Consider the following 27,877-nt stretch of genomic DNA (forward strand, 5'->3'; position numbering starts at 1 on the left):
CCCACCGACTTTACGATGTACAATGTACTTCCGTGTTACAATACTAGTAACCGTTGTGCCTATCACATTGTGGTGCCTATTTACTACGTCACAGTTGGCTTGCCCGTGAGTGCACGGTCATTGGACGCTCATGACACACCCCCGACATGCCCTTATTTGCATACAAATCACGAAGTGACCTCTCTGTGACGCCATTGCGCTGCGCTGTAACACTGCTGCACTGCTCTACTGCCGGTATTTTCTGTGCTAACAAGTAACGGTGTCCTTAGCTTGAAATAGTCCATGTGTGTCTTAATTTATCACTGAGAGTATTACCAGACGTGTTGGCAACAACTATGCTACGAAATATTGCATCAGGAATTTACAGGGAGTGTTCCAGAGGAGCTGGAACGCAGTCATTTTTACGAGCAAGCCAACAGGCAGTTGGGGCAACGCATCGTCATGCATACTGCACAGCCAACGGCGAAGGTACGTGAAGTGAATGAGATGTGACATGGTGGTCGAGTTCCGGCATTTGCTCGTGCTCCGTAGAGAGTTGTAGCGTTAATACACGTGTTGTTAGTGGTGGTTGATGAACGCATGGATCTTGACTGGATCTTGTCCCAGTCTTGCTCATCTCCGTCAAGAGTTCATATGCAGAGTCAAGGAATGTCTTGTGGATCACCCGAACTGTCTGGACTTGTATGACACTGATACCCACTGCAATTTTCTCGTGCTACCTTATTAACCTTTCAACCTTGCCTGCCATCTGTAAATTAATCCAAAATAGCCTGTTTCTTCTATCCCTCTTCTTTCTTCATAAAATCCATACTTGCCGTTCTACTTAAGTTTAATACCATTATCTTATCTTGCTGGATTTGCATAAATTTATCTGGACTCCAGGAATCTCCAAAATAGTGGAAGGATCAGCTAAGACTAAGAGAGAGAGCATGGTGCTGCATTGACCGAAAGATCGGTCTGTATCTGTCTGTCGGGGAATGTTCCGTGGAGACTGCGTCTGGCTTCACGGATCCCCTCTGTATACAGACCGAAGTTAATGATCCCAGCTAGCAGCTCCTGTGTGGAGCAACGCGCACAGATCAAACGTTACGATAAACCAATTTTCAGACAGCTATTTTACATTCAATCAAGTTTGACATGACATGACACATTATGCAGCAATATTTGGGGTTAATTTCTCACATTTTGCAATCGAAATACTCACAGTAACGCGGTTTTAATGCAGAAATTTTATCCATATCGCAACATTGCCGTTCGCTAGCTGTAGGTCGCCATTTTGAATCTGTAAACCAATCACATGCGAGGTACTTTTTTTAGTAAAAAAAAAAACGTAGAAACTACCTCGCATGTGATTGGCTAATAGATTCATACTGTATGTTTCTGCAGTTTGAACGTGATGACGCGACGGGCTGGTTGATGTGTGTTTTGCGTTGAAAATTCTACAGAAATATTGAATTATTCATTAATCTGGTGAGTGTAGTCTATTCTTGAATAGTTGATTTAACTATTCAAGCTTAAATTTGCCGACCTAGGGCCGTGAATTAGACGCAATCGAGAAGGGTGAGGTACCTCACCCAATTTTCCATAGAGACAGTGGTTAAGAACATCCACACAGCAATGGGTACTATAACCTTCCGTCTGTCTACGGAGGATGGCGTTAATGGCAAAATACAAAAGAGTCCTCCGGACAGACGGATCTTTCTGTCTAGGTGCTGCATGCATGCTAATATGTCGGCTTCAAATCTACTGTACATGTAGGACGATACCCAGCACACATTCATCAAGTGTTCATACTCTACTTTCACTTGAAGTCAGCTCGATCAGTATCTCCTTGATCATCCTAGTTTAGTTTACAGGCTTCAGTACAGAGTAAAAAAAAAAATCTAGCAGATGAGCACCGTTGCCGTTTCCGGGATCGGGAGTCAGTTTGGTTTAACATCCAAACGGAAATATTTGATTAATCTTAACTCTTGAAGATTCAGATGCATCTTTATTGATATATGTTGGATCATATAAATGCTTCTTCCATGACATATGTGTACAATAAACGCAATTCACATCACAGTTACTTGTCTCGGCTCTGTGACCATGGTGACAGATAGGCGCCTATGATGAATGTTGATACTTTAAAGTACTTCTAGACTAAATAATCAACTACAGTGTTCCAATATGACTGATATACAGTGTAAATTACATTTGTACCTCTGGCTCTGCTGTCACTCCTCACCATAACACGGTTGCTGTGTTTGCTTCACTGTGTCAAGTAGGACTGTAATGCAAGCAGCCCATAATTCGACCGGCCATAATGCCGTCCAAAATTTGAACGCCTGCTAGTGCTACGTGTAGAAACCTGTGCTTTTGCTTTTGCGCTTGGTCAAACCTTGGTGCAGGTGCTGATACTCTTCTGAAATGGCAGGATAGACTTTAAGGCCCGATTTCACAATGGTGGTACAATTGAAACCATGGTTTCAATTGTACCACCTTCATGAATTCGGGCCTTGATGAGAAAAAGAAGTAACGCGTTAGTTTTAATTTTCAAGCCCAAATTATGTAACTTCATTGCTCATCTGGATCTGGCATCCTCTGGTGGTGATACTCTACCATGAGTACAATGAGTGTTCATATAATGTGGAAACGTCAAAGCTTTTAATGTCACCTATATGTTTATACATGTAAGCATGCTGTCTGTGAAGTTAAGGTGTGTATTTTTTTTTTTTCTTCTTCTTCTTCTTGTGCTTGCTGTCAGTGTAGACTACTAGAGCTGTTTAGACATCACGGTTGCTGAGGGTCGGGTAGAAGATTTTACCTGCTGTCAAGTCTATTCACTATAATTGGGACAGGTGTACATCTAAAGTGGATGATCGATGAAAGACACATACAATGTAACTAACATTTTCTTCTCTCGGGATGAGATATTTCCACTCTTCCTCTTCTTTTTGCATATGAGGCAGGGGCAGCTACAATAAGTAATGTCCCTTAGGTGTTCTAACAACTCTGTATTGTCTGGGAAATGAATAAAATACAGTACATGCCACATTCACCTAGATTTTCAGTGTGCATAATTATCTCTCATAATATGATAAAAACCTGCATTTCATTAAGATAATCTTGACTTTCAAGCCCAGAATTGCGAGATAAGCGTCTATTTTTGGAGCGAACCAGGATATCATATGGTTAAATGTAGGTAGCCTACTGTGTACATGGAGCATACAACTTAGCATCATTTGCAAGCATGCAAGTCTGCTGAAATATGAGTACTGAAGTCCTGAAGATATAAAGTTTCAACTTCTTTACATTAGTAAAGCACAACTATACTTTCTTTGAGTACTGCACTGTACAATGTAATTGTAAACAAGTAATGCTGTCAGAGCCAACGTTGATTGTTATATGAGATACCACAACAGTTACAGTACTGAAGTTTCTGTGTTAAGTTGTCATATATTTCTGTAGGCCTACATCTATGCTATTGCATGGTTTATTTCATCCTAATGAAACAATAAAGACAGATTAATGATAAGCAAACATTCATCTATTTGACTGATTAATAGGTTTGTACATGTACAGGAATTTACAAAATGACCATCAAAGCTTATGTGATGTGAGGTACAACTGTACATTACAACAAAGTTTGAAGCTTTCATTTGTACAGTACATGTACATTTCTTGTCCTGCTCTACATTTTTTTAAAATATTTTGTTTTCAATTTTATCCATTCAAGCTACTTGAAGTACTGTAGTAATACTCAGGGCTAGTAATTTTGAGAGTTCAACCCCCCTCCCCCTAAAAAAAAAAAATAGTATGGAAGAGGGAACTAAAGAAAAAAGAGGAGCAGGGACTGTTAATCTTGTGCTCAGCGTTGAGAGTACTTGCTATTCAGGGCCAAAAGTTCCTGGAATTTTTTGATACACCATTTCTGATGTACCAGCAGAATTTCCATGCTGTAGTGGCAATACTTTGTCTCATTTCTCACAAGTATCAACTTTGTGTATCGATTCATATCGTTGTCAATGAACTACCGTAGTATTGTTTTAGTAGTGCCAGTGAGGTTGTAACATGTTGGGTATTCTAATACAGTCTGACCCTCCTATCCGGACATGTCGGGACCGGCGCTCATTCGGATAAGGGATTTGGCTGGATATAGGAGACTCACTGTTTAAACATGCAGCAACCTACCCAATGGTACCTACAGTAGCTGTATGAGCATGTATTAGTTTTGTGTGAACATGTCACATCCTTGTCAGCTGGTCTGCTTTCAGAATTTTCTGATAAATTGCTCAATGAACGATTGCCTGCACCGTGCCCTGATTTACTGAAAAATTTTCTGTCAATGTTCTTGCTGTGATTTGGGGGTAGCGAGTGTCTCAATGTCTGTTGTTTGGATGAAAATTTGATGTGAATGTACAAAATGTATGTTAATTATGTTGGGAATAATACATGTACAACTGTATGTAATTCATGTGAGTTTGTGCAGGAATTTTGTCTGAGTTTGGAACCTTCCCTCTCCCCGTAATTATTAGATTGGAAAAACAAAATCATGGCGAGATCACGTCTGGATAATACAGAGATCCGGATAAAAGGAGGCCGGATAGGAGAGGTTGGACTGATTTCCTTTTAAAGTCAGCATACAAGAACCCAACACAGACTTGTAAACTATTAGCAATAATTACAGTGTTGAATGTTGCTCCCCCTCAAAAAAACAAACAAACAAACAAACAAAATACACACACACACACATATTCAATCATGCAATTTGTATTACATTTGAGGGCTAGTTTTAAATACAGTGTAGTTGATATCTGGCATTGGTCTTTGCACATTTTTTTTTTTTGTTTAAACTCTTCCCTGTCAGTAAAGCTATGGCTTCTTTCTGATCAATTATCAATTACTGATTGTAGGAATAATGCAAGTGCTGCATTTTTGGGGGTCATTTTCTAACTTGCTTATAAGCATATTTTAATCTCTCTTCCACCTCTCTGGTGATAATATTATGTACATAGCACTGTGTAGGGCTATTGCACCAGGACGGTGTGTACACATACTGAAGGATTATCTGATATTTCAGGAATCCACAATTGATTTAGTCTTAGTATTCATACATTACAAGATACCACAGGGGTTACCCTGTACAGTGTACAACTGAGGGGGATGTGTTATCTTCCTTGATTAACACGATGAATGAGTTTACCGATAAAATCATCAGACACAATATCATTCTAGATCCAATCCTACATGTATGTCTCATGAACGAAATGCATTCTACTCAAGTGTGTCAAGATGCGTTTATCATTTGATATGTACATTTGTAGGCCATGTGATGAACCCTACAGCATAGAGCATGTAATTATTTGTACCTGGTAAGTTACAGACATTTGATGAAACCAATGAAAGTGTGACACTGAGACTGCCAATTAGGGTCATGATTGTGATACCTAGGGGTGGTACAGTATTGGTGGAGATGAGAATTGGGCTTTAACTTTTTGTGAGATACCAAGAAAACACTTACGAAATAGTACAGAGCATACCATTTTAAGAGGAATTCAAAGTTTATTTGACGAAAATCGGGTTTGGAATGACTGAAATATCCACAAACAAAGTAAAACAAAGCGATCGCAATGTGAGGTCCCACACTTCATTAGAATCGCTCTGTTCTGGATACCTCAGCCATTTCAAAACCAATTTTCGTCAAATAAACGTTGAATTCCTCATGGAATTACATGCTCTTTCATATTTCATGAGAAGTTTCTCATTATCTCACCAAAAATGTTAGAAACCTGAAATTAGGTCTCAACCAAAACTATATGATCCCTTTAATGTACCGGTATGCCAGCATTGGGCCGGATGCATAAACGCTAGCAATTGCTTGTGCTAGCCTTTTACTCGAATCCGTATGCATAAAAACAAGCAATTGCTTGCGAGCAGAAGCTCTTGCTAGCAAGTACAAGCAATTGCTTGCTGTCCGCAAGCAATTGCTCAGAGACCAAGCATTTGCTTAAAAACGTATGCATAAAACATACCTTTTGCTAGTTCTTGCTAGCAATTGCTTACGATTTTCCAAGCTCTGTAAAATGAGCTTGAGCTTTTGCTTATCTGGGACGTTCCCTTTTAAGTATCATTTTCATATTCATGGAAGAAAGACAACAATTGTGAAGGAGTGGTATAAATCTACAAGAAATTACTCTTAAGTAGAGTAAGAAATTTTTCATTTCAACAACGGGAATGTCCAGTGGTTAGCACGCAAAATTTGATGAAAAACAGGTAGGATGTCTCACTTCGGTGGAGAGCAAGGAGACGTCTCTCCACGTGCGATCTGGCAGATGCGGGCTATTGTAAGCAGTGGTGGGAATCAGCCAGTAATACGAGTGTGTGCATAGTTGTGTGTGTGTGCGTCTGTGTGTGCATTTATGAGTGTCATTTCATAGCTCTTCTGCTATGTCAGGAAATGTTTCCGCACACACATGCCCTTTCAAATGCATGCTGCCACACTCGCCTTTGTTCTTGTGTTCGCACAGGCGTGACGCTATTGTTCGAACCCTAAGCAATTGCTTGCTGAATGCAAGCAAAAGGTATGTGCACAAGCAAAAGATTATGCATATGTATTTAAGCAATTGCTTGAGCTACACCTTTTACTAGACGAGCTTGTGCTTTTGCTTGAAGCAATTGCTTACTAGCAATTGCTTGTTTTATGCATTCGGCCCATTGTACCAGTCGAAAAGAATGGTGGAATCAGGATTTGCAGTTTGATTTTCTCACATTTGTATACACATTGTAATAGCTTGCACTTAAACAGCAGCTACTATTGTGTACACTTCAACCACACATGAGTCTGAAGTTTGTAGATTGATGCCCTAACTGTTTAAGTTAAGTTAGCCAGACTTTTTGAATCATTTTCAATTCAAAACACATGTCCGCTGTAGCTACGTATATATGCATAGTGTTGTTTTTGGATATTTTTCAAGTATCGTGACTGGTGCACATAATGTGCATGGCAGTTTGCCCAAAAAGTTGCAACAATGCCCACTATCCTGAGAATTCACCCAGAATGTTGTGAAATGTGTACAGACATGTTTATACACGTACATGTACATGTAGCATGCAAAGTGCAGAGTTTAACAATGAGCTCTCATACCTGTTGCTAACTCTTCCATTAAAGTTCCATTCTTGGCTAACCTTGAAACTTTACCTACAGAGCATCAGCATTACGAGTCCTTTATTATATTATGGTACATGGCACTAAGATTCTGTGCTCAATTCTGTCTGAGGCCAAAAATAAACACTATGATTAGTGACACAGATGTAAATTGTAGATCTGCGTGTCTAATAAATCTTATATTGATTGTCCATTACACTGCCATGTGTAGGAAGTGAGACCGTGCTGCATGAATCCGCTAAATCCGCTATCGCAGTACAGAGTCATTCCCAGGCATTACCCATCATGAAAACTGAATGACTGCTGATTGTGCCCTAGTGAAGGATGGGGGGGGGGGGGGGGGAACCCAGCATCAATTATCTCAGCACACAAATCTACTTGCAATACTGATTAAAAAAAGGCCTACACCAGTCAGGTACACTTGCTTCACAATCTCGTAATTACCGGTATACATGTACATTGTATATTGTACTTGTACATGTGCAAATGTACATTGTACAGCGTATGTGTGTGTGGTCTTCTTGGCACACACTGTGCCATAACTTGCAAGCAGGCGCTCTTGTGAGTGCGTGGAGAATGCATTATGTGCTAATGAGGAACACATTTACTGCTTATTGCAGTGGCAATAATATCACAATACAGAAAAATGCATCTGTGTGACATTCAGCAATCATACATGTACCTCAGCCTTCTACCTCGTTGAGAAAAAAAGAAAGAAAGATGTCTCTGAAATAGTCTAATGTCGCTATGTATATTGTAGGCAAGTGTTCCAGGTTGGCTTGTAATATTGGTTTAGCAAAATTTACAAGGGGCCAAAATTAGTGTGCCCTGTACAAATAAGAGGAACCTTTTAGAATGAACGTTGAATTGAAACCTTGGAAGGTGAGAGTAAACTGTAGCATGACAAAAGAAGTGCTATTGTGCAGTACAATTCTGCATTCTTTTTGAAAGCTACGAAGAAAAGTGATAGCTTTTCAAATGAGACCACTGTATATGATTGTGCTTCATTAAAGGGACATTCCGTACGATTTCCATAATTTCACATCATGTAGTACATAAATCAACAGCTCCATGTATAGATTCCTGGAATTTGTTGTGGTCCTTGAGCAAAGAAACCAATAAATTGAAAATCTCAAACAAATTACACTGAACAGTGTTGATGACATCAGAGCCTCATATACATTGTATTTCAGAAATGTAGCAGTGCAATGCCATTACAATACCACTTGCTCAACAAGTTCACCTGTGAAGAATCTATGCATGCCTTCTTCTTTTGTTCTGCTTCCGTGTGCCCCAACTCATGCATTCTTATGGTGAGGCTGTCATGTCATCATCCTTGCTCATTGCAATTTGTTATAAATTTTGAAAACATTCTCATTCCTCATCCCAATCACTATAAATTCTGAAACTCTGTACTCAGTTTAGCTGATTTGTAGTTGTTCAGATGTAAAAGTCTGAAAATCATCCGGAGGTCCCCTTTAAGATGAGGGTACGCAGCTACATTGTACTTTGTATAATATATATATATATATATATATATATATATATATATATATATATATATATATATATATATACACATGTACAGTATATATATATATTTGACAGTGCCTCTCCGTCTGCAAACAGTTTGTAAATGTTAGAATTATGCTGCAGATGCAATTTCAAATTTACTGTTACAGTAGAACTTTTGATACATGCAACCACCAGGGGCCTGTTTCATAAAACTTGTCATCAGTGACAAGTTGTCATAAATGTGACAAGCTACTGAAATCCTTGCAGCTGATTGGCTGAGAGCAAATTTGTAATAGAAATGTGGCAGTTGTCACTGATAACAAGTTTTATGAAACGGGCCCCTGGTCTGTCTTTTAAGACATACTATTCATGTGTAACATTGAGCAGTATGAATTACGATGCAAAGGAATGCTTCGTATACATACAATGTGCCCAAAAGATTGTGTGTATTGATGAGAATTTTTGCTTCCTTCTTTTGTTTCTCTCATCAACAATGACATCATAAAAAAAAAAAAAAACACGCACTCTAGAGGAAGTTCAAGATGACCCAAACTTTTTCAAAATGGTGGAGCTGTTCTATGACCGTGGGGCCGCCTTGGTTGAGGACAAGCTTGTAGACACCTTGAAGGGACCTGAATCAGCAAATGAGAAGAGGCTAAGGGTAGGTCATACATATAGGTCAGAAAAATATTTACATTGGTTTTGTTTTTGTTTTTGTTTTTGTTTTTCTATATTCTTGATTTGCTTGAAGCATAATCGCAGAAGCATAATTGCATTAAACTTGCCTGCTCGTACATTAGTAAGCCATTCAGCAATATTTTCTTTTCTCCATTGCTTGTTAATTAGTCTTCAAGTGTTAATATTATCGAATAGATACCATGACAGCGAACATAGCAGTGATGTTGACTGAAAATGTCAACATGCAGTACATGTACATAACTACAATCATCAGCCTAGGAAGGAGGATGCAGTCTTACAAATAAATCACTTTGTTCCATTTTAATGAGGTACTAGTAATTGTACTGTATTCATGGCAAATCATTATTCTCTGGAAAGGTAAAAAATTTGTTTGTTTGTCTTTTTGCTTTCCTGAAATACGATATTTAGAAGATTTAATGACTGATGGATGATTTGCTGGCTTGTGAACAAAGATTATTGTATAACGTGATTGTCTGTCTGTCACTCTCACAGTAGAACCCAATATTTGTCAAACAGGAGAGTGGTTCCAAAAACAACTTTAAACTTATTCTGGAGTTTTCTAATTTTTTTCTATTTTTTTTTCATAACCAGCATGCACTTTCAAAAAAAGCACAAGTCTACCATTCAAGGGTTTTAAAAATCCACTGGTCAGGTACTGGTATATCAACTTGATGATGGTTTTATTTTGAATTCTCAGGTTCAAGGAATCCTGAAGTTATTGAAGCCGTGCAACCATGTGATTGGCATCAACTTCCCCCTCTTGAGGGACGATGGGTCCTTTGAAATGATTGAGGCATACAGGGCCCAACACAGCCAGCATAGAACACCCTGCAAGGGAGGTGAGTTTAGTCCCAGACACAGTGGATAGTGTGGTGTCAGCCACCACATTGACTGGCTGACGGTCACACTCTGCCTTGACTAACTTGGTGATCCATGAGTCAGGCAATGTCTTGACTGACCTTTTTGACTAAGGTCTTGTGTTTATGCATCTGAATTGATAATGACTTTTTGGCAAAATGCTGCAAACTTCTGATGTCATAAAGTATGCCACTCATAAATTGTGTGATGGTTTTTCTTAATCTTTTCCCAATTGTTGTCTGTTTCCATTGACATTTCCTTCTGTTTTCAAGTCAGATATTTTAATCTGCAGGTATATGATTCCACTAATGTGATACTGTACGAGCTGAAATTTCGCGTACAGATATTTTCGCGAATTGCTACTAGGAGAACATTTTCACGTATTGTTAATTTCGCGGTTGTGAGGTCTAACTGTGCTTATCTGTTCTCACGTTGTTATTTTCGCGTGTTGTTATTTTCGCGGTTCAAAGGCGATTCGCGAAATTCGCGAAAATAAAACCACCGCGAAAATTTCAGCTCGTACAGTATACTAAAATTCTTTCCATTCATAAGTTATGAACAATTCCAATTATTCCTATGAACAAATTATAGTACACTTAAAGGACAAGTTCACCTTCATTAACATAAGGATTGAGAGAATGTAGCAATATTAGTAGAACACATCATTGAAAGTTTGAGGAAAATCAGACAATCCGCTCAAAAGTTATGAATTTTTGAAGTTTTTGTGCAGTCACCGCTGGATGAGAAGACTACTGCAGTGTATGATGTCACATGCGTACAACAATATAAGGAAAATATAAAGAGAATTTCACAAAATTTCATCTTTTGAAAAAGGTACACATTCCCTTGACTCATTACTGACATACAAATGTATGTTATGGATAATATTATTCCCATTGCCTTTAGAAAGAGACAAGTCAAGTGCTCTTTTATTATGCGAAAAAAGTGAAAATATGTTGAATTTTCTTTACATTTTCTTTATACTGTTGTACTCATATGACATCACAAGCCTTAGTAGTCTCCTCATCCAGCAGTTCCAACACAAAAAATTTAAAAAATTCATAACTTTTGCATCGATTGTCCAATTTTCCTCAAACTTTCACTGATGTGTTCTACCAATATTGCTGCATTCTCTCAATCCTTATGTTAATGAAGATGAACTTGTCCTTTAATTATCCTGCGATGACATTTGTGTTGTTATTCATGAAATTTCTATATTTGTATGGTAAACCAGTGTTACTCTTTAGATTGGTCTTGTTGAATCTGACTGACAATCAGCATTAGATGGAAAAAAAAAGAAAACAAATAGTAATATTAGATCACATGTCATCACAAGACACAATGTGAATGCACATGCTAACTGTCCTCCTGTTGTCATGACAACTTTGCCTCCAGGTATCCGCTACAGTGAGGATGTCAGTGAGGATGAAGTGAAGGCCCTGGCATCGCTGATGACCTACAAGTGTGCAGTGGTGGACGTTCCCTTTGGAGGAGCTAAGGGAGGCATCAAGATCAACCCCAAGAAGTACTCGCTGAAGGAGCTGGAGAAGATCACAAGGAGGTTTACCATCGAGCTTGCCAAGAAAGGATTCATTGGTAACCAGCTACTTTCCATTGATGATCTTGCTCTTCCATAGAGGACAGTGATTTCCACCCATATGTATGCATGCTGAAAAATCACCCGACTTCCCAATATAGAAGCCTTTGTTTTGTCATAAACCCTCGGCTGCGCGGCGCGCCTCGCCCTAGCAGAAACTAGAGCACACACTTTAGTGCGCGTATGAAAACCTCAAAAATGCGCAGCTTGAACTCCCAAGTTCGTTGACCATACCTGCCAAAATATTGAAAATCCTTCATAAAATCCATAAATATTTCCAAATCACTACCAAAATTTAATCATCTTTTCCTTGTGCCATTCTCAACCTTTCCTGCAAGTTTCATCCAAATCCGTGCACAACTTTTTGAGTTATTCTGCACATTGACAAACAAACAAATTAACTAACGAACAAACCAGCGCCGATGAAAACATAACCTACATTGGAAGAAGTAAAAATATGCTATCGTGGAACATCAATGGAGGAAGGCTAGATCATACATATACTTATGATCTGCAGCTTGTGTTTATGATTTCGCTAAAGTTCTTTGACTTACCTTGATCATGTATACTAACTCGTACTATTGGATGACAGAAAATATAAATTTCCAATGCTGAGAGTGGATTCTTTGTGTCTTCTACTGTGATAAGGGACGCAGTGTCTGCATATTATGAGCAACGATATTCAGGGTCATATTCAAGGGTTTCAAACATTTACTATTTTACCTTGCCAGTACATTGATTGTTTTGTGCTGGGAAAATAGTTGCGAGTCAAATGTCATGAAGCGAGATAGCAGCTAAACGTGACTGAAAAACCATGTTTGATGATGATGTATAATGTGAAAGCAGTGTGCAGGTAATTTTCTCAATGTTGGTACTGATACTGCAGTTGCTGGCAGGAGCAGTATTTGTGCCTTCCCATGAATTTATTTCAGTTTAGATGAATTCTAGCTATCTCTTGAGAGCACTCTCAATGCTGTCATTATCATCAGCTCCATCATCAAGCTTATCATATCCAGTTTTTGTCTGCTTGTAAGGATACAGCTATAAATCTTATGAAACAAATTGCTTTGGCCAATTAACTTATAATTTCTTGTATCACCTCAAATTCCACCTGTCTAAGTGGATTTGTAATAGTGCTCATCCTGTGGAAGGAAACTCAGTGTGCACTGTTTAGATTGCAATATTTTCTGTAGTACCCCCAAGAATAGAGTTTAAGTTCCCAGTTCTTTCTTTCTTCAATCACCAATGTCAGGGCCTGGAATTGACGTCCCTGCCCCCGACATGGGCACAGGTGAGCGTGAGATGAGCTGGATGGCTGACACCTACGCCACCACCCTGGGCTTCAAGGACATCAATGCGCATGCCTGCGTCACGGGGAAGCCAATTACACAGGTGGGACTTGCACTGTAGACACTAACACCAGCAAAGACTTGTAATTCACACAAATATGCACCTACATTGGTATTTTGGGACTTACACGGACACTAACACCAGCAAAGACTCACAACACACATCAGCATCTGCACATATTGGTGTTTGTATTTTCAGTCACACTCTTTGGAAGATATGCTTTATCAAGAACATTGGCACAATGCTGTTGTTACACCCACAGTCATTGTGTCCTATAAGTGTGATATCTCATTCTTGCATAGAATTTCACTTTGTTTCATTTCTATATTCACACATGCAATCAAAAATCCAATGTGACATTTGATCAACAAAAAGCAGAATACATATTATTGGATGAGCAATTTGAGCTTCAACTTAAAGCTTGACTTAAGGACCAGTGGCATGCCACATGATGAAATAAAGCTTTCAAGCAGCGTTGATTATATAAATTATGGTACAGTCCCTCTTCACATGGTTCACTGAAGGTGAATGTCGTAATCCCATTTCTCAGGGTGGTATACATGGACGTATCTCAGCCACCGGCCGCGGCGTCTACCACGGCGTGGAAAACTTTGTCAACGAGGCGTCCTACATGAGCGCCGTCGGGCTCACACCTGGCTTTGGGGACAAGACGTTCATTATACAGGTAATTTAGGCCATGTGAAGGCTGTGTCTTTCAGTGTGAGTCAAAATCATTCATTCAATTCATTCAAATGAATCACATGATTCCCCTTGAAGTTCTATCATGTCAGTACCCATTATTCTCATGTCGTCTGTAGTTGATTATATACTGGGATCAAATCAAGCTCTTATTGTTGTGGTAGTGATTGCAAAGGCTATAGCCACCATGTCAATATGCTCAAAGCGCATTTTGCTGTTAGCATGCAGGTGCCTTTTTTTTTGGGGGGGGGGGGGTGGGGGAGAGTGGGATTGGCATGGGGATGGGGAATCTCTTATCTGTGAATTTCTGTATCATTTTACCCTCAAAATTACTCACTTTTGATTGCAGACTTTTGGCTTTTTGGAGACAAATGATAGTTCGTTAGATATTATGCGGGAAAAAAAAATGAACAAAAACCACAGATAAATGAAGAGGTTTTATTATCCTGTGACAAGCTTCAATTGTTTTGTCAAGTGCTGCTAAATTGGTGTGGAAGTGTCTGTAAAAATATGCAATAGATATACAGTGTATATGTCAAAGATATACTATAAATATATATGAAATAAACATATATTGAATATAAGTATGTGAGACAAAATGATGACGGGCAGCTGTTGGCTCGATTATTAATGTCACAAGTTGGAAGTTATGTGTGTTTATAAATACTTTATGCATGTTTTTTTAATGATTTTGTAGGGATTTGGTAATGTGGGGCTGCACTCGATGAGGTACCTCCACCGCTTTGGCGCGCGCTGCGTCGGTGTCATGGAGATTGATGGTAGCATCTACAACCCGAGCGGCATCCACCCCAAGGAACTGGAGGACTACAAGCTGGTAAGAGGGACAAGCAAGATTGACATTTTTTGCGAATTAGATCCGACAGCCTTTTTCCTGGCATGATTTTTTTTTTTTCCCGAATTGTCACTGGCATACAACGCATGCACAATGTAAGGTATTAAGGTAAGGTAATTTTTCCCAAATCTTGGCTCTTGCGAAATATGTGAAATTTAAATGCAAGTTTAATGTTCCTCGTTTTTCAGTATAGTTTCTCATATCTGGATTTGGCTTATGTCTAGCTGATGCAGCTGAGTAGATCAAGATTCGTTGGTAGAATGGATTTTTCAAAGGGTGGGGGGGGGGGAACCTAATTAGAAAACAAAATTGGCAGAAATGCTAGATATGAGAGGACAGGGAACTGCACAGTCAAACGGATCTTTGAAGAGTATTGAGTGCTGTGTACTAGTATATGATTTTTATGCCTCCGCCACGAAGTGGTGCCGGAGGCATTATGTTTTCGGGTTGTCCAACCGTCCGTACGTACGTCCGTACGTACGTCCGTACGTACGTCCGTACGTCCATCCGTACGTCCGTCCGCTTTCGTTTACGCAATAACTTGAGTAATATTTACTGGAATTTTACCAAACTTGGTCCAAGTATGAAGTATGATGGGGCAACGATTTGATAAGCTTTTGGGTGAAATCGGCTAAAGGTCAAAGGTCAAAGGTCAAGGTCAAATCATGAAATTGTATCCGTTTACGCGATAACTCAAGACTGTATGGAGCAAATTTCACCAAACTTTGTTGGAGGATGATGTATGATGGGACAATTACTTGATTAGTTTTTCAGTGAAATCGGACAGAGGTCAAAGGTCAAAGATCAAGGTCAAATCCTAAAATTTATCTGTTTATGTGATAACTCAAAACTGGATGAAGCAGCTTTCACCAAACTTGGTCCAAGGATGATGTATGATGGGACAATTAGTTGAGTAGATTCTAGTGACATTGACAAGAGGTCAAAGGTCAAAAGATCAAGGTCAAATGCTAAAAATGTTGCTATTTCCCCCATATCTATGCAATGCCCGCAGTTATTTTCTTGAAACTTAGTGTAGACATGTACTACTGCGTAAGGATTCACTAGAGAGAGTTTCATGTCATAAGGTCAAAGGTCAAAAGGTCAAAGGTTAGGTGAAAATGTTGCAATATCACTTTTCTCGCAAATGGTTCAATGTATCTTCATGGAACATGGTACATATGCATGTACTGACTGGCAGGGATTATCTAGGGAATTTAGGGGTCATGGGTCAATAGTCAGGGGTTCAAAGGTCAAGGTCAACTCCTCAAAATGTTACTACTGTATTTCCCTCATACTAGTATATGCAATGATTGCATTATTAGTTTTAAAAGTGTTTAATATATGTACATGTATTACTTGATGGAGATTCTCTTGGAAATTTCCAGCCAGAAGGTCAAAGGTCAAAGGTTAAGGGTCAAAGGTCAGGTTTAAATGAAAAAAAAAATATTTTGTACTGTAATTACACTCTTTCTTCATACCTTGAAAATTATACTCAATGCATAAACTTATAATAAGGTCGGTCAGAAGTCAAGTAAAAATTTTCAATTCCCCAAATATGTGTACCTGCACTCTTTAATAGACAATTATAGCAAACCCAGTTCGTGGAAAGTGAACATTCAAGATATTTCTGACAAACCTGTTATTTCGATATTTTGCCAGTTATGTGAAACTGTCATCACACATTGTCAAGATATTGTACTATACACCTATTGGGAGAATCATGCATTATGGCGGAGGCATCAGTCGCCGTAGCGACATTTCTAGTTTTATTTGGCGTTAAGCTTTTAGAAGTATGTAGTTCAATTTATCTGCAGTTTCTCCTCAAGTCGTTGCAACAACAATAGCAACAAAATCATGCGAAGCTCACGGAAGGGCAGACTGGCCAAATGGCAAAAATCTCTCATGATAAATGTTTGTAGCCTACAAATTTCAAACTGTCTCAGTTCCTGTATGAAAAATAGATTGGCATTGGTAACCAAGAAAACCAACAAACTATCTGTTGTTGTCACAGTATACATGCAACTGATGATGTGATGGGCAAAATATTGTGTCTGTATGAGAAACAAGGCATCTTAATGAGGAATTGAATAGAATTGAAACACTTTTAATAGGTTAAATGAGCAATGAACATTTCTTCTACAAAGTCATGAAGCATTTGACTCAGTTTTATTCAGTGCTCTAGTGCAATATGTAATAGCAGCTATGAAATTATGCAACAAATCTCTGCTGTTGATGGAAGGTGGTCAAGCTCCTTCCTTCTAGTTTGCCAACTCATGTGATGTATCAAAGTTTGTGCATCTACTTTCTCTTTTCCTCAGGAACATGGGACCATTGTGGGCTTCCCAGGGGCAGAGGCGTATGATGGGGATCTTCTGACGACCCAGTGTGACATTCTGGTCCCCTGTGCCGGGGAGAAGCAGATCACTGCCAAAAATGCTCACGACATCAAGGCCAAGGTATGTTTCCATGCTCTATGGCCCAACACTCTATTTTAATTTGCCAGGGCGAGGGGGGGGGGGGGGATCAAAGAAGGTTATGCACAATATTAAACATGTTCTGTGTGATTCTTAACTCTCACCTTATCCAGGGCATTCCCCCATATTTTGATCTCTTCATGCCAGCCACCCATCTTTCCAAGAACCATCTTTAGGGGATAGAGTGGTTATTGTTGTTGAAAGAAGAACATTTGGCAAATTTATTCAGAAACAATAGGCAAAAGGCTTATGTTTCTTAGGTGAGGCAGCAAGATGCTTACAGCTATTCTGTTAGAGATATCTCTTGGTGACATGGGATGTTCAGTTATGAGGGTACCTGGTTATATGTTGAACTTCCCTCCGCAAATATAGTTTGGAAAATTGGCTAGTATTTACCATGTAGACATGTAAGCATTGTGGAAAGTATGATCAATCTTAGTGAGCTGCATTTCTCCTAACTTCTAACTAGATGATAGACAGGGACAGGGAGGGATGTTTCCAAAGGACCACCAAGTTACCAGATAACAAAATTATTTCCCACTTCTCTCACCTGCACTCTAGATCATCGCAGAAGGTGCAAATGGCCCCACAACACCTGCAGCTGATAAAATCCTCCTGGACAAGAATGTGCTTGTGATACCAGTAAGTGTTAATGTGTAGTGAAGACCTGTCTGTTTGCTCTGATGATGAGCACTGAATTCTAGAATGAGAAAAAAGAGATTTGTGTGATTAATTCCTTTGGTAAAAAGACTCCTTTGGATGTGTTGCTTTAATTATTGATAAATACCACAATCAATATGGGAGATGTTGGACATTGAATGCCATAAAAGTTTACGTGTTTTTTTAACTTCGTAGTTAATCTGTAGAACTCATCAAGTCCTTTGTATGGTACAATGTAAATATTTCTAAAACTGATGTAAATGCATTGAGCATGGTAGATAAGTAAACCTGTTTGATAATGAATAACAGTGTCAATACTTATATTATTCAAGTAGGAGGTGATAGATTGATTTCCCGTCAATTTATCATATCTTCAAAATGTTTTTGTCAAGCTTTCCCATTCTATGACAGAAAATAAAGGGATGCTCTGTAAAAGATTTTCTGTGGTTTCTCAAAGCTTTGAAGCTCATCTCTAACCTGTACATGCCCATCTAACTGCTGTACCCTCTCATCATGCCAGGATATGTTCATCAATGCTGGTGGTGTAACTGTCTCCTACTTTGAGTGGCTCAAGAACCTTAACCATGTCAGCTACGGTCGTCTGACCTTCAAGTACGAGAGGGACTCTAATCAGTATCTTCTTGGTAAGTTGTACGTCCTTATGTTAGGGTACATCACTTTTCTCCTTTTTTTTTGTCTCTTTCTTTTTTTATCATTTTTTTTTTTATAATCCTTAATGTGGAGGGATTTTACCTCAGTAGGTTCTTGCAGTAGTTTTTGCAATGTGACATGATGGGAAACTTGTTAATTTTTGAAAATTAAATAGTCTGTGAATTATTTTCAGTGAGGCGTGATTGTGTATTTACCCCACAAACCTGTTGGCCGGCGAGCGGAGCGAGCCGCCTTTATCCACTCGTTCAGGGATGTGTACTTTTGTCGTTGTTGTTGCTTTATATTCTTCGACAAATTTGCGTACAAATTTGACGCAGAAAATACACACGGCACCAAGGCAAGGCAATGAATAGGTGAGCGATCGTAATTATGATTGGTTAACTATTCTTATTCTACTTAATATTAACGAGGCTTGCCTTGGTGCCGTGTGTATTTTCTGCGTCAAATTTGTACGCAAATTTGTCGAAGAATATAAAGCAACAACAACGACAAAAGTACACATCCCTGAACGAGTGGATAAAGGCGGCTCGCTCCGCTCGCCGGCCAACAGGTTTGTGGGGTAAACGCGCTATATGGGGGCACGCAGAGCGAGTCGCCTTGTTTAAAGGCTAATATGAATGTGACACACATGTACTGTACGAGCTGAAATTTTCGCGTACAGATATTTTCGCGAATTGGTCCTTCGAGGACATTTTCACGTGTTGTTAATTTCGCGGTTGCGAGGGTCTAACTGAACTTAGTTATTTGCGCGTTGTTATTTTCGCGTGTTGTTATTTTCGCGATTCAAAAGCGATTCACGAAATTCGCGAAAATAAAACCACTGCGAAAATTTCAGCTCGTACAGTATACATTTCTCCATTCAGTACAGTACTCCACGATCGCGAATTTAACCACTCACAAAATCTTAAGGAAGTCCCGATTCGTGAAAATTTAGATTCGCTAAATATATGGCGTATACAGTAATAAATAGGGGCACCGCTAGGATATTGCAAAGAGGAAAGTCGTTGCTGTAGCTGGATTCATGCTTTCAGGCATGAATGGTGCTGAAATAATGCTGCCGATAGCTGAACATCATCCCCTCTTGAATGGATAATCCAAGCATATATGACTAATAGCATTCAGGAATTCTTTTCCAAATTACATTCAGTGGCAGCAACTTACCCAGTCATTCCAAGGTGCAATAAGCCAATTGCCCTGTAAGAGAGAACTCTATGGCATTGGGAATCTGATGAATTGAGAATGATACCATTTATACCAAAGGTACAAGGCCAGCTGACTCATGACATTGTTGATCCTTTTTCTTGCAGAGAGTGTCCAGGAGAGTTTGGAGAGGAAGTTTGGTAGGCACGGAAGTGGCATCCCCATCCTGCCCTCGGACGAATTCAAGGATCGCATTGCTGGTGCCAGCGAGAAAGACATCGTCCACAGTGGACTGTCCTACACCATGGAGCGATCGGCTAGGGTAAGAGGGTGACAGAAACACACACATGCACACACACACACACACACACACACATATGTACATGACCACTAATGAGGAACAAAGCGAGGACAATGTCTTTGAGATGCTATCACTCCTACCTCTTAAAATCGTCCACAGAAAACAAGACAACTGATCTGTTTAAGCAAGTGTTCTTTGTCTATAACCTGAAATGCTGGCTGTGTAAGGACTGTGGGCAATTTAGACAGAGAGTTGGATGGCTTTTTTTTTTTTTCAGTGAAGTTTAAGAAAATATTTCTCCAGGGTCAATGCAAGTTTGGTCATTGACATAGTCATTATGGCCATATTTTCCAGTTCTCCAGTAGTTGCAACTGTCATGTCAAATATGAGCCTATAGTTTGTAAAATGTGATAATTTGACTTGTTACTTCAGTAGATGCAATTCTTTTTGAGTGACAGTCATTGCAAAGTTTCACACAGTGTGCAATACATCTTCTGACTTTGCCACAGCTGCTTCAGCTTTCTGATTTCATTGCACTTGTGATGGGTAAAATGGGAGAACAAGTCACTAATGGTAGAAAGAAGAAGGACACTTGGAAAGAAGACTTACATAGTGTATGCAGAATGATCTACTATATGAGATGGGGAAAAATATGCTAAGGGTGAAAAGAAAAGGTGAAATATTGCACCTCTGTCAAACAGATATCTTATTGAGAGGAGTTGGTGAAGTTACTAGGTATGAAAACATGCAGTTGTTGATTTTTTTTTTTAATTTCACGGATGAGTTAGTGCACACAAGAGTAGCAGGATAAGATGAATGATTGTTAGAGTGTGTGGCAGAAAAAGAATATGACAGTTCAGATGATGCATAGGCCTGTTGAGGCACACATCAAGGCTTGCTGTGTGAGGGAAGTTTGTTCTGAAGTGTCAGTCATTCCCACGATCTCAGCAACATACAGCCACGCTGCCTAAAGCTGGTATCTCACTGAGCGGCGAACGTTTGCGAACGTAGCGAATTTGAGATTCGCCAACTTTTCTGACGAATATTTGCGAAAAATCAAGGTTCGTTTCTGCCATTAGCGACAGTTAGTGACTTTTAGCGATGTTTAGCGACAATTAGCAACACTTGAGCGAATGTTTGCGAAAGTGTTTGCGAAACACAGGTGGCGACTATTAGCGACTGTTAGCAAATGTTAGCAACAATTTTGCAAATGTTAGCGACAGTTTTGCGAATATTAGCGACTGTTTGCAAATCCTTTGCGACAATTTGCGAATGTTCTGGGACCTAGGAAAGTACCAGGCGATTGTGTAAAGTGAGACCCATAAAACGAACGTACAACCTTCCACTGAATTCAGATCTCTTGTGACAACCGTTCAAGATGGATTTCCAGTATATGGAAATAGATTTCTGCCAAGAAGAGGCTCAGTGTGCTGTTATCCTTGAAGAGCTGCTTTGCCAGGCTGCTGCTACACTATCGTGCAGCATTAGAGAAAGAAGATAAAGAAAAACAAGAATGAAAGAAGAAAGGAAAGACTGTTTGGGTCAGAGAGCGGTTGTTGCAGAGGACAGACTTTGGTCAATATGAAAAGTTTTTGAAGCAATTACATGATGGAGATGTCAAGAGCTTTAAGAACTTTCTTAGAGTGGAACCTTGCCTGTTTCAGGAGCTTTTATATAGCAACCATATGGTTACTTGTTCGCTAGCAGTGGCGAATCAAATAAAGATGTTAGCGACACCGTATTACGACCGTTTGCGAATTCTTGCGAGTGTTTTGCGAATGTTTGCAACTGTTAGCGATAATACAAATTCGCAAAGGTTCGCAAAGAAATTTTGAACATGTTCAAAATTTCTTTGCGACAAGAAAACTGTTTGAGACAATAAAAACCGTTTGCGAACTTTCTTGCAACTGTTAATGAACCTTTTGCAACCCTTTACGAACCCTGGCGAAATCCCAAATTCGCTACGTTCACAAACATTCGCCGCTCAGTGAGATACCCCCTTAAGGCAGGTTGATAGTAGAATGGAGCGGAAGAGAGAGGGAGATTGAAGCCATGACCCGACTAAAGGCCACTGCACACTACACGGCTTTGCTACGATTTACCGGTAGTACAATGTATGTCCTAAGACTGAAGGTGTGACGTCACTGGCCTTGCCAGTTTCTAGTCTTACAACTGGGTCTCAATGCCAGTCATAGAGATTTGACATGTAAAATTATTACAACCGGTTGTGGACTTTCATCCGATCACGCTACAGTAAATGTACTGAAGCCAGAACAGTTGTAAGCCTAGCTGTGTAGTCTGATCGTATAGTGTGTTGCCAAGTCATGTGACTGGTTGTACCACCCGGCTCACATCTCTAGTAATGCAACTGGTAAATCGTGGCACAGTCGTGTATTGTGCGGTGGCCTTTGCTGTTAGCAGCAGCAGCAGAAAGTGATCCGCTTTCCTCATCTTGAGTTGATTGAATATTTCAATGTGTGCATGTGTGTTTAAAACGTGTGTGTGCTTGTTAAGTTTGTATGTTTTGAATGTATGTTTTGTGGACAGGACAGTAATTATTGTCTCCTGTCCTGGACGTTGTAGTTTTCTTGATGCTTGAGTGTGATACAGGGAAAATGTCTGTCGCATTTCATTTGATGGCAGTTGATTTCGAGAACAACAGAGAAGATGTCATCGCTATACCTGGAGATGAATGTGCAAATAGGTTAATTCTGAATCATACATGCACACGTGGAGTCTACGAAGTATTCCCTTGTATGAATATTTCTGATGTGTGCTATCTTCCTGTAAGCTTTCAGGTGTGCAAGAAAAAAAAAATTCCAAAGTATAACAAGAGAAAATGATAATACAGTACATTGGATTGTTTGGCGAACATTAAGTAGATTTCCAGTGCGTAGCTGCCGAATGAATGAAATATCAAATCACACTCCCCAAGCCTTACCCACAATGCACTGGTCATTGTTGCCAAGCTGTTGCTTGCTGCTGATATTCTGCAAAGTTGAATATGCACCAAACTTTGCATAAACCATCAATGGCAATAAAATGTACCAAATGAAGCTGGGTGTATATTGATATTCTGAGATAAAGATCGTGATTCCAATTTAAGCAGGGAATTTTGCTCCTCGAAATGCAAAAAAACAAACAAACCCTTTTTACAAAGTGAATAAGTTCACATGAAAACGATAAGTACATCCAAAGCTAATCAGGGACTTTTGTCGAGTCTACTGCAGCCCTAGAGAAAAGGAAATTCAGCACTTTGATGTAAGGTTGTGACTTAATTTGATGAAGGGCAGAATGTGTAGATTAAGTCAGAATGTGACCAGTGGTGGGTATTGCATCAGGATTCATGTGATCATAAGATTACATAAGTCTCCAGGGAAATTTTCATCCCCCCCCCCCCCCCCCCCCCCCCCCCCCCCGGAAGGTGGACAGTTTCATCGTCACTTGCTTTTTCATTTTATTTCTCTGCTTTTTTTTTTTTTTTTTTTTGCCTCTCCAAATTATTGCATCAGTGCTTCTTCCTGTGCTCCCTGCTCTCTTTTGTGTTCTTTGTGGGTTTTTTTTTTTTTAAGGAATCTAACTATGAGATGTTAGCTCAAGCCTTTAGTGTGACCTGTCAAGTTCTAAACCTTTTGGTTTTCTTCCTGTTTGTGGTGTTCTACTCAGGGTTGACAGTCACTGACCCTTGACTGACAGAAGCTCACAATTAACTGTTGACACCTCAATAATCGTTCGATGAGGAGTTGTTCTCTGACCAGCATGTTCTTGTCAAATTATCCCCCATCTGAAATACTTGCATCAAGTCTCTATCCTTGATGAAGAATTGTGTACTTTATCTCTTTTTGTCTGTCCTAATATCTTTCTCATGGTCTGCTGATTGTGGTACTTTCTTCGCTCTACCTTTGAGATGTTCTCTTGATTAATTCCCCCTCTTCTTTTGCACCCTTACTACCTTTATTAGACAGCCCAATACTTGAGTTAACATTAATTATCAAACAGTAGATTGACTCTAGACTCACAAAGATGCAGCAGAAAAACCTCCTCACAGCCCCTTGAAAAGATGACTGATGACTTTGTCAGATATAATGCATTCTTGCAAGGGTTGTAAGGCAAAAAACATTCATCAATTTGTCTGTCAGTGGTTAGGTGATGCAGGGAATAAGATGTGGACAAAACAGACCACTGGGAACCTTCACAATGTGTGTTTTGTTGAAGAAATGCTATTGATTAGCCCTTTATTCTTGCAAAACACTCTGAAGGAAAAGTTAAGCAAAAAAAAAAAAAAAAATGAACTGTTGAAGTGCCAGTTACTTCACGTGTGTCAGAAGAATGTGACCAGAGCTCAGCGTCTGTTGCTATCACAATATCAACTGTGCTAGGCACAAGTTAGGGAAGATTTAGAAACGTTTAAAGAAAGTGATCGGATTGTGAGACCGCGGCTGAAATCGCAGAACATAAGAGATTGAAAGGTGCTCACTGAAGACCTGCCTATTTTGGGGTAAGCAACAAAGTTTAAATAGTTGTGCGGTGTTTTTGTTTTCTCTGCATTTACCTTTCGTTCTTTTGTTTTCATCCTTCATTCTTGGATATCTAACACCACTGATGATTCTGTACAAACCCTGCCATCTCCAAGTTCATTTATCTTCCTAACTGTGCTTGTTTCTAAACTCATAGTTTCATCATTCCGTATCAAATGATAATCTTCAGCTTTCTGCTCTTGATTTATGTTGCATTTAATACAGTAACCCTTACACCAAAGTGCGGAAATCATCACTTTAATTCACCTGTCTTTCATGCAAGATTTTATGATTCTTGCTTTAACCAACAAGGATCTTCATTGTATACAGTCCACTCATGATTCACTTTGATCTTCTATGAGTCAATTTTAAACTTTGTTCAACTTTGTGTAAAGAATCAAGTTGGTTTGTGCACTGAATGCTGCCTGTATGTACTGTTTCTGGCCTGATCCAGTTTGAACAGGTTAAGGATTCAACAGGCTTTCCCTCACATACTTTTTGTACTTGCTTTATAATGGACTATTCTGTGTGTGGGTGTTTGTGTGTGGCTGTGTTTATTGTTATTTTTGTTTTTATGTGGATTTGTTCTGTGTGCATTGATGTTTAAGTGCCAAACTGGCATTTGGCCAGTTTTGATGCAGCCTGTGAAAATGATGCATGGACCATTTTCTGGCATTACCATACTGCCACAAATGAAATACTGTTACATTGATGGAGTACTATCTGATTTTGATTGAAAGAATCACCTTGCCAGGTTAATGTTGCTTTTCTTGATAACTGATTAATGTTCTGATCTTTGGTACATATGTGTACTTCAGGTTGCATGTGTTGTGATATTCTCATGTTTTCCCTCCTTGGCGCATCCTGCTAGTAGGCCAGCTGAGTGTGTTTGACATAGGTCTTGTGCAGTTTTGTCTTTCTCCCCTGCATTTCTTTGTTTTCATGGATCGGACCATTCATTTCCCACCTTGTGATGATGTGCAGTGTTGTGAACTGGGCGGTTACAAAGGTCGTGACCCTCTTGGTTGCCAGTCTGTCCAATGCCTGCCAAAGTTTATCTCAAGATGCTGGACATAAAAGATTAGAATTTGGGGATTCACTTCCTACTGTACTACTCACTGGTTTGGGGATGAGAAAGTATGTTGTTTCTTCTATACAGTTGAAAGAGAAAAAAATATTCTGACTGCTGTTATATAAAGGGGTCATTAGGAAGGTTACAAATCCTACACCAAAAACACGTGAGTGACAGTGATTGGAAGTCAGTCATGCATTAACAATATAGGATGCCACCGTTATAATTATGCCATGGAGTTTGCTCCCTCTGTCCCCATGCTCGATTCTTAAAGTCTAATACTATAACAGTGCTCAGTGCTGAGCTACTACATACCTGATTATGTTTGCTACACATTTGCAACCAGATTGTCTATTTTCAGTGTTCAGCTGATGTTGCCATTGTGTTTCATCATTTCAAAATGTCAGATAACATGGTCATACAGATTCTATGCATGAGAAAGTGTTTTGAATGCACCATTTACTAAAAAATCTTCATTTTGACCATTTGTACTAGCCATTTCTGCATGCCCCAAAGATATTCAACGAGTTCAATATTCATGACATTTGATATGGTTTCCGTGGAAGTACTAAGCAGATCTCCAAGGGGAAAATTGATGTTTTTTTTTTTTCTATAAATGATTAACCCTAACTAGGCCGGGCTATTCAGGTAGATGATAGAGCCGGGGGGGGGGGGGGGGGGGGCCTCCCAGGCCCCCCCTCCGGATCTCGGCTGTCGACCGCGCGATCGCGACGAAAATTGGCACACGCATTGCCTATGATGTAATCTAAAGTACCATGAAGTTAATTTTTTCAAAAATTATCATTTACACTAAATTATGCTAATTTATGCATAATGATGCATGAAATCAGACAATTTGGTATAAATCACTAAATAAAGCTCAAAACAGGCACATTTTTTGTGTAAATATTCTTTTTAGTGTCCTTAGCAAATGTAAGAGAAAAAAATTGCGCAATCAGAAAAAATTTCCTAAGTATTTTATTGTTTTTTGAATTTCTTATGTATTTCTTTGTTTTTTCGACTTTATGTTTTTCATTGTTTTTTTCGATGAAATTTGTCTGTGACATTGTTCCGAACAAGAAAATACGTTATTAATTGATTTTAATCAATAAAACCCCAAAATAATCATGCTTTTATGAAATTTGCCTGTAAACACAGTTTGCATTGAAATTGTACACAAATTCACGTTTTTGAGCAATTTTTGGTCTGACATGTACGTGCATATTTATGCGCAACTTCGGAACCGCGCACCCGGGCATCGCAAATTTGGTGTCAAAAGATGCAGGAGACTCGAAAGAAAAAAGTCATGAAACGTCGCGGTGATAGCTTCTCGCGATAGCGATACATCGCGCGAAACGTCGAGGGGGGGGGGGGCCTCGGAGGCCCCCCCCGGCCTAGTTAGGGTTAAGACAAAATGTTCTTTAAGTGATACTGTGCTATGGCCATGAACTGAATGTTATGATAATCTATTGCCCCATGACTCATAAAGTAGCCATGAGTTTATTGCTGCTTGCAATCACATTGAAACTTTTTGAACTTTACATTACCATCTTCTGAATCTCATGTGCCTCTCTCACCTATGCTCTGAAAATAAAACAATTTGGATAACTGCCTGTAGCAACAAGACTGCCATTAGAATACCAAGCTTATACACTGATGACAACAGCAGAGCTGTGATGAGCCAATGCTACAAGAAATCCCTACCAACCATATTAAAGGGATAAAATCAAATAAAAATCAACAAGACATCAAATCATTCTGACAGATGCATTCTGCACCACCACCCCAATGTTGTTTTTTTCTGTTTCATGCCTTGATTTCCATTAAGAGTTAACAAAAAGCTTTCCGTTTTCTTAAAAAAAACACCAACATTCAAAAGATTCCACAGCTGCCATCATACTTGTACTATACCATCAAAAAGTAATCAGCAATCCCAATTCTAATGATCTAAACTTAATGATCTAAATCTATTGCATGCTAAACTAATTTTCCAGTTTCCAGTATCTTTGAAAAGGCATGTTTAACTTCTGCATACTGTTATGATGATGTCACAACATGCTGACATAAGTCAATAACATATTTGTCCTAAAATGGCAGCAATACTCATCCAGGGGAAAACCCCTTTCTTGTTTGATCTTATTCACCATGACCCGTATCCCATATTCTCTTGCCAAATGTGATTGTATGTCATAGTCAAATTGTGTCAGTCCATTATCCAAAGATGTCATCACTATCATTCATGTCACTGGGATCCTTAGATTGTGCTTTTATCATTCACTGATTACCAAATGATTGCTTTTGAATGCATTGCAAACAATGAATG

The 27,877-nt window shown here is 39.3% G+C and overlaps 1 protein-coding gene across 2 annotated transcripts in view; it reads left to right on the plus strand.

Annotated features, from left to right (window-relative positions):
* Positions 1-215: 215 nt before the first annotated feature.
* The window catches only part of LOC140229344 (glutamate dehydrogenase, mitochondrial-like), a 34,855-nt gene continuing 7,193 nt past the window's right edge, over positions 216-27,877 (plus strand). For both annotated transcript variants that reach the window (XM_072309628.1, XM_072309627.1), the window contains exons 1-11: positions 216-468; positions 9,193-9,323; positions 10,059-10,200; positions 11,615-11,815; positions 13,069-13,208; positions 13,717-13,851; positions 14,563-14,700; positions 17,037-17,174; positions 17,754-17,834; positions 18,373-18,496; positions 19,832-19,986. In XM_072309628.1, coding sequence (XP_072165729.1) covers positions 336-468; positions 9,193-9,323; positions 10,059-10,200; positions 11,615-11,815; positions 13,069-13,208; positions 13,717-13,851; positions 14,563-14,700; positions 17,037-17,174; positions 17,754-17,834; positions 18,373-18,496; positions 19,832-19,986 — 1,518 coding nt within the window. In that variant the 5' untranslated portion in view covers positions 216-335. The remainder of the gene's footprint in view (positions 469-9,192; positions 9,324-10,058; positions 10,201-11,614; positions 11,816-13,068; positions 13,209-13,716; positions 13,852-14,562; positions 14,701-17,036; positions 17,175-17,753; positions 17,835-18,372; positions 18,497-19,831; positions 19,987-27,877) is intronic.

This window comes from Diadema setosum, chromosome 5, assembly GCF_964275005.1.
Source record: "Diadema setosum chromosome 5, eeDiaSeto1, whole genome shotgun sequence".
NCBI lineage: Eukaryota > Metazoa > Echinodermata > Echinoidea > Diadematoida > Diadematidae > Diadema > Diadema setosum.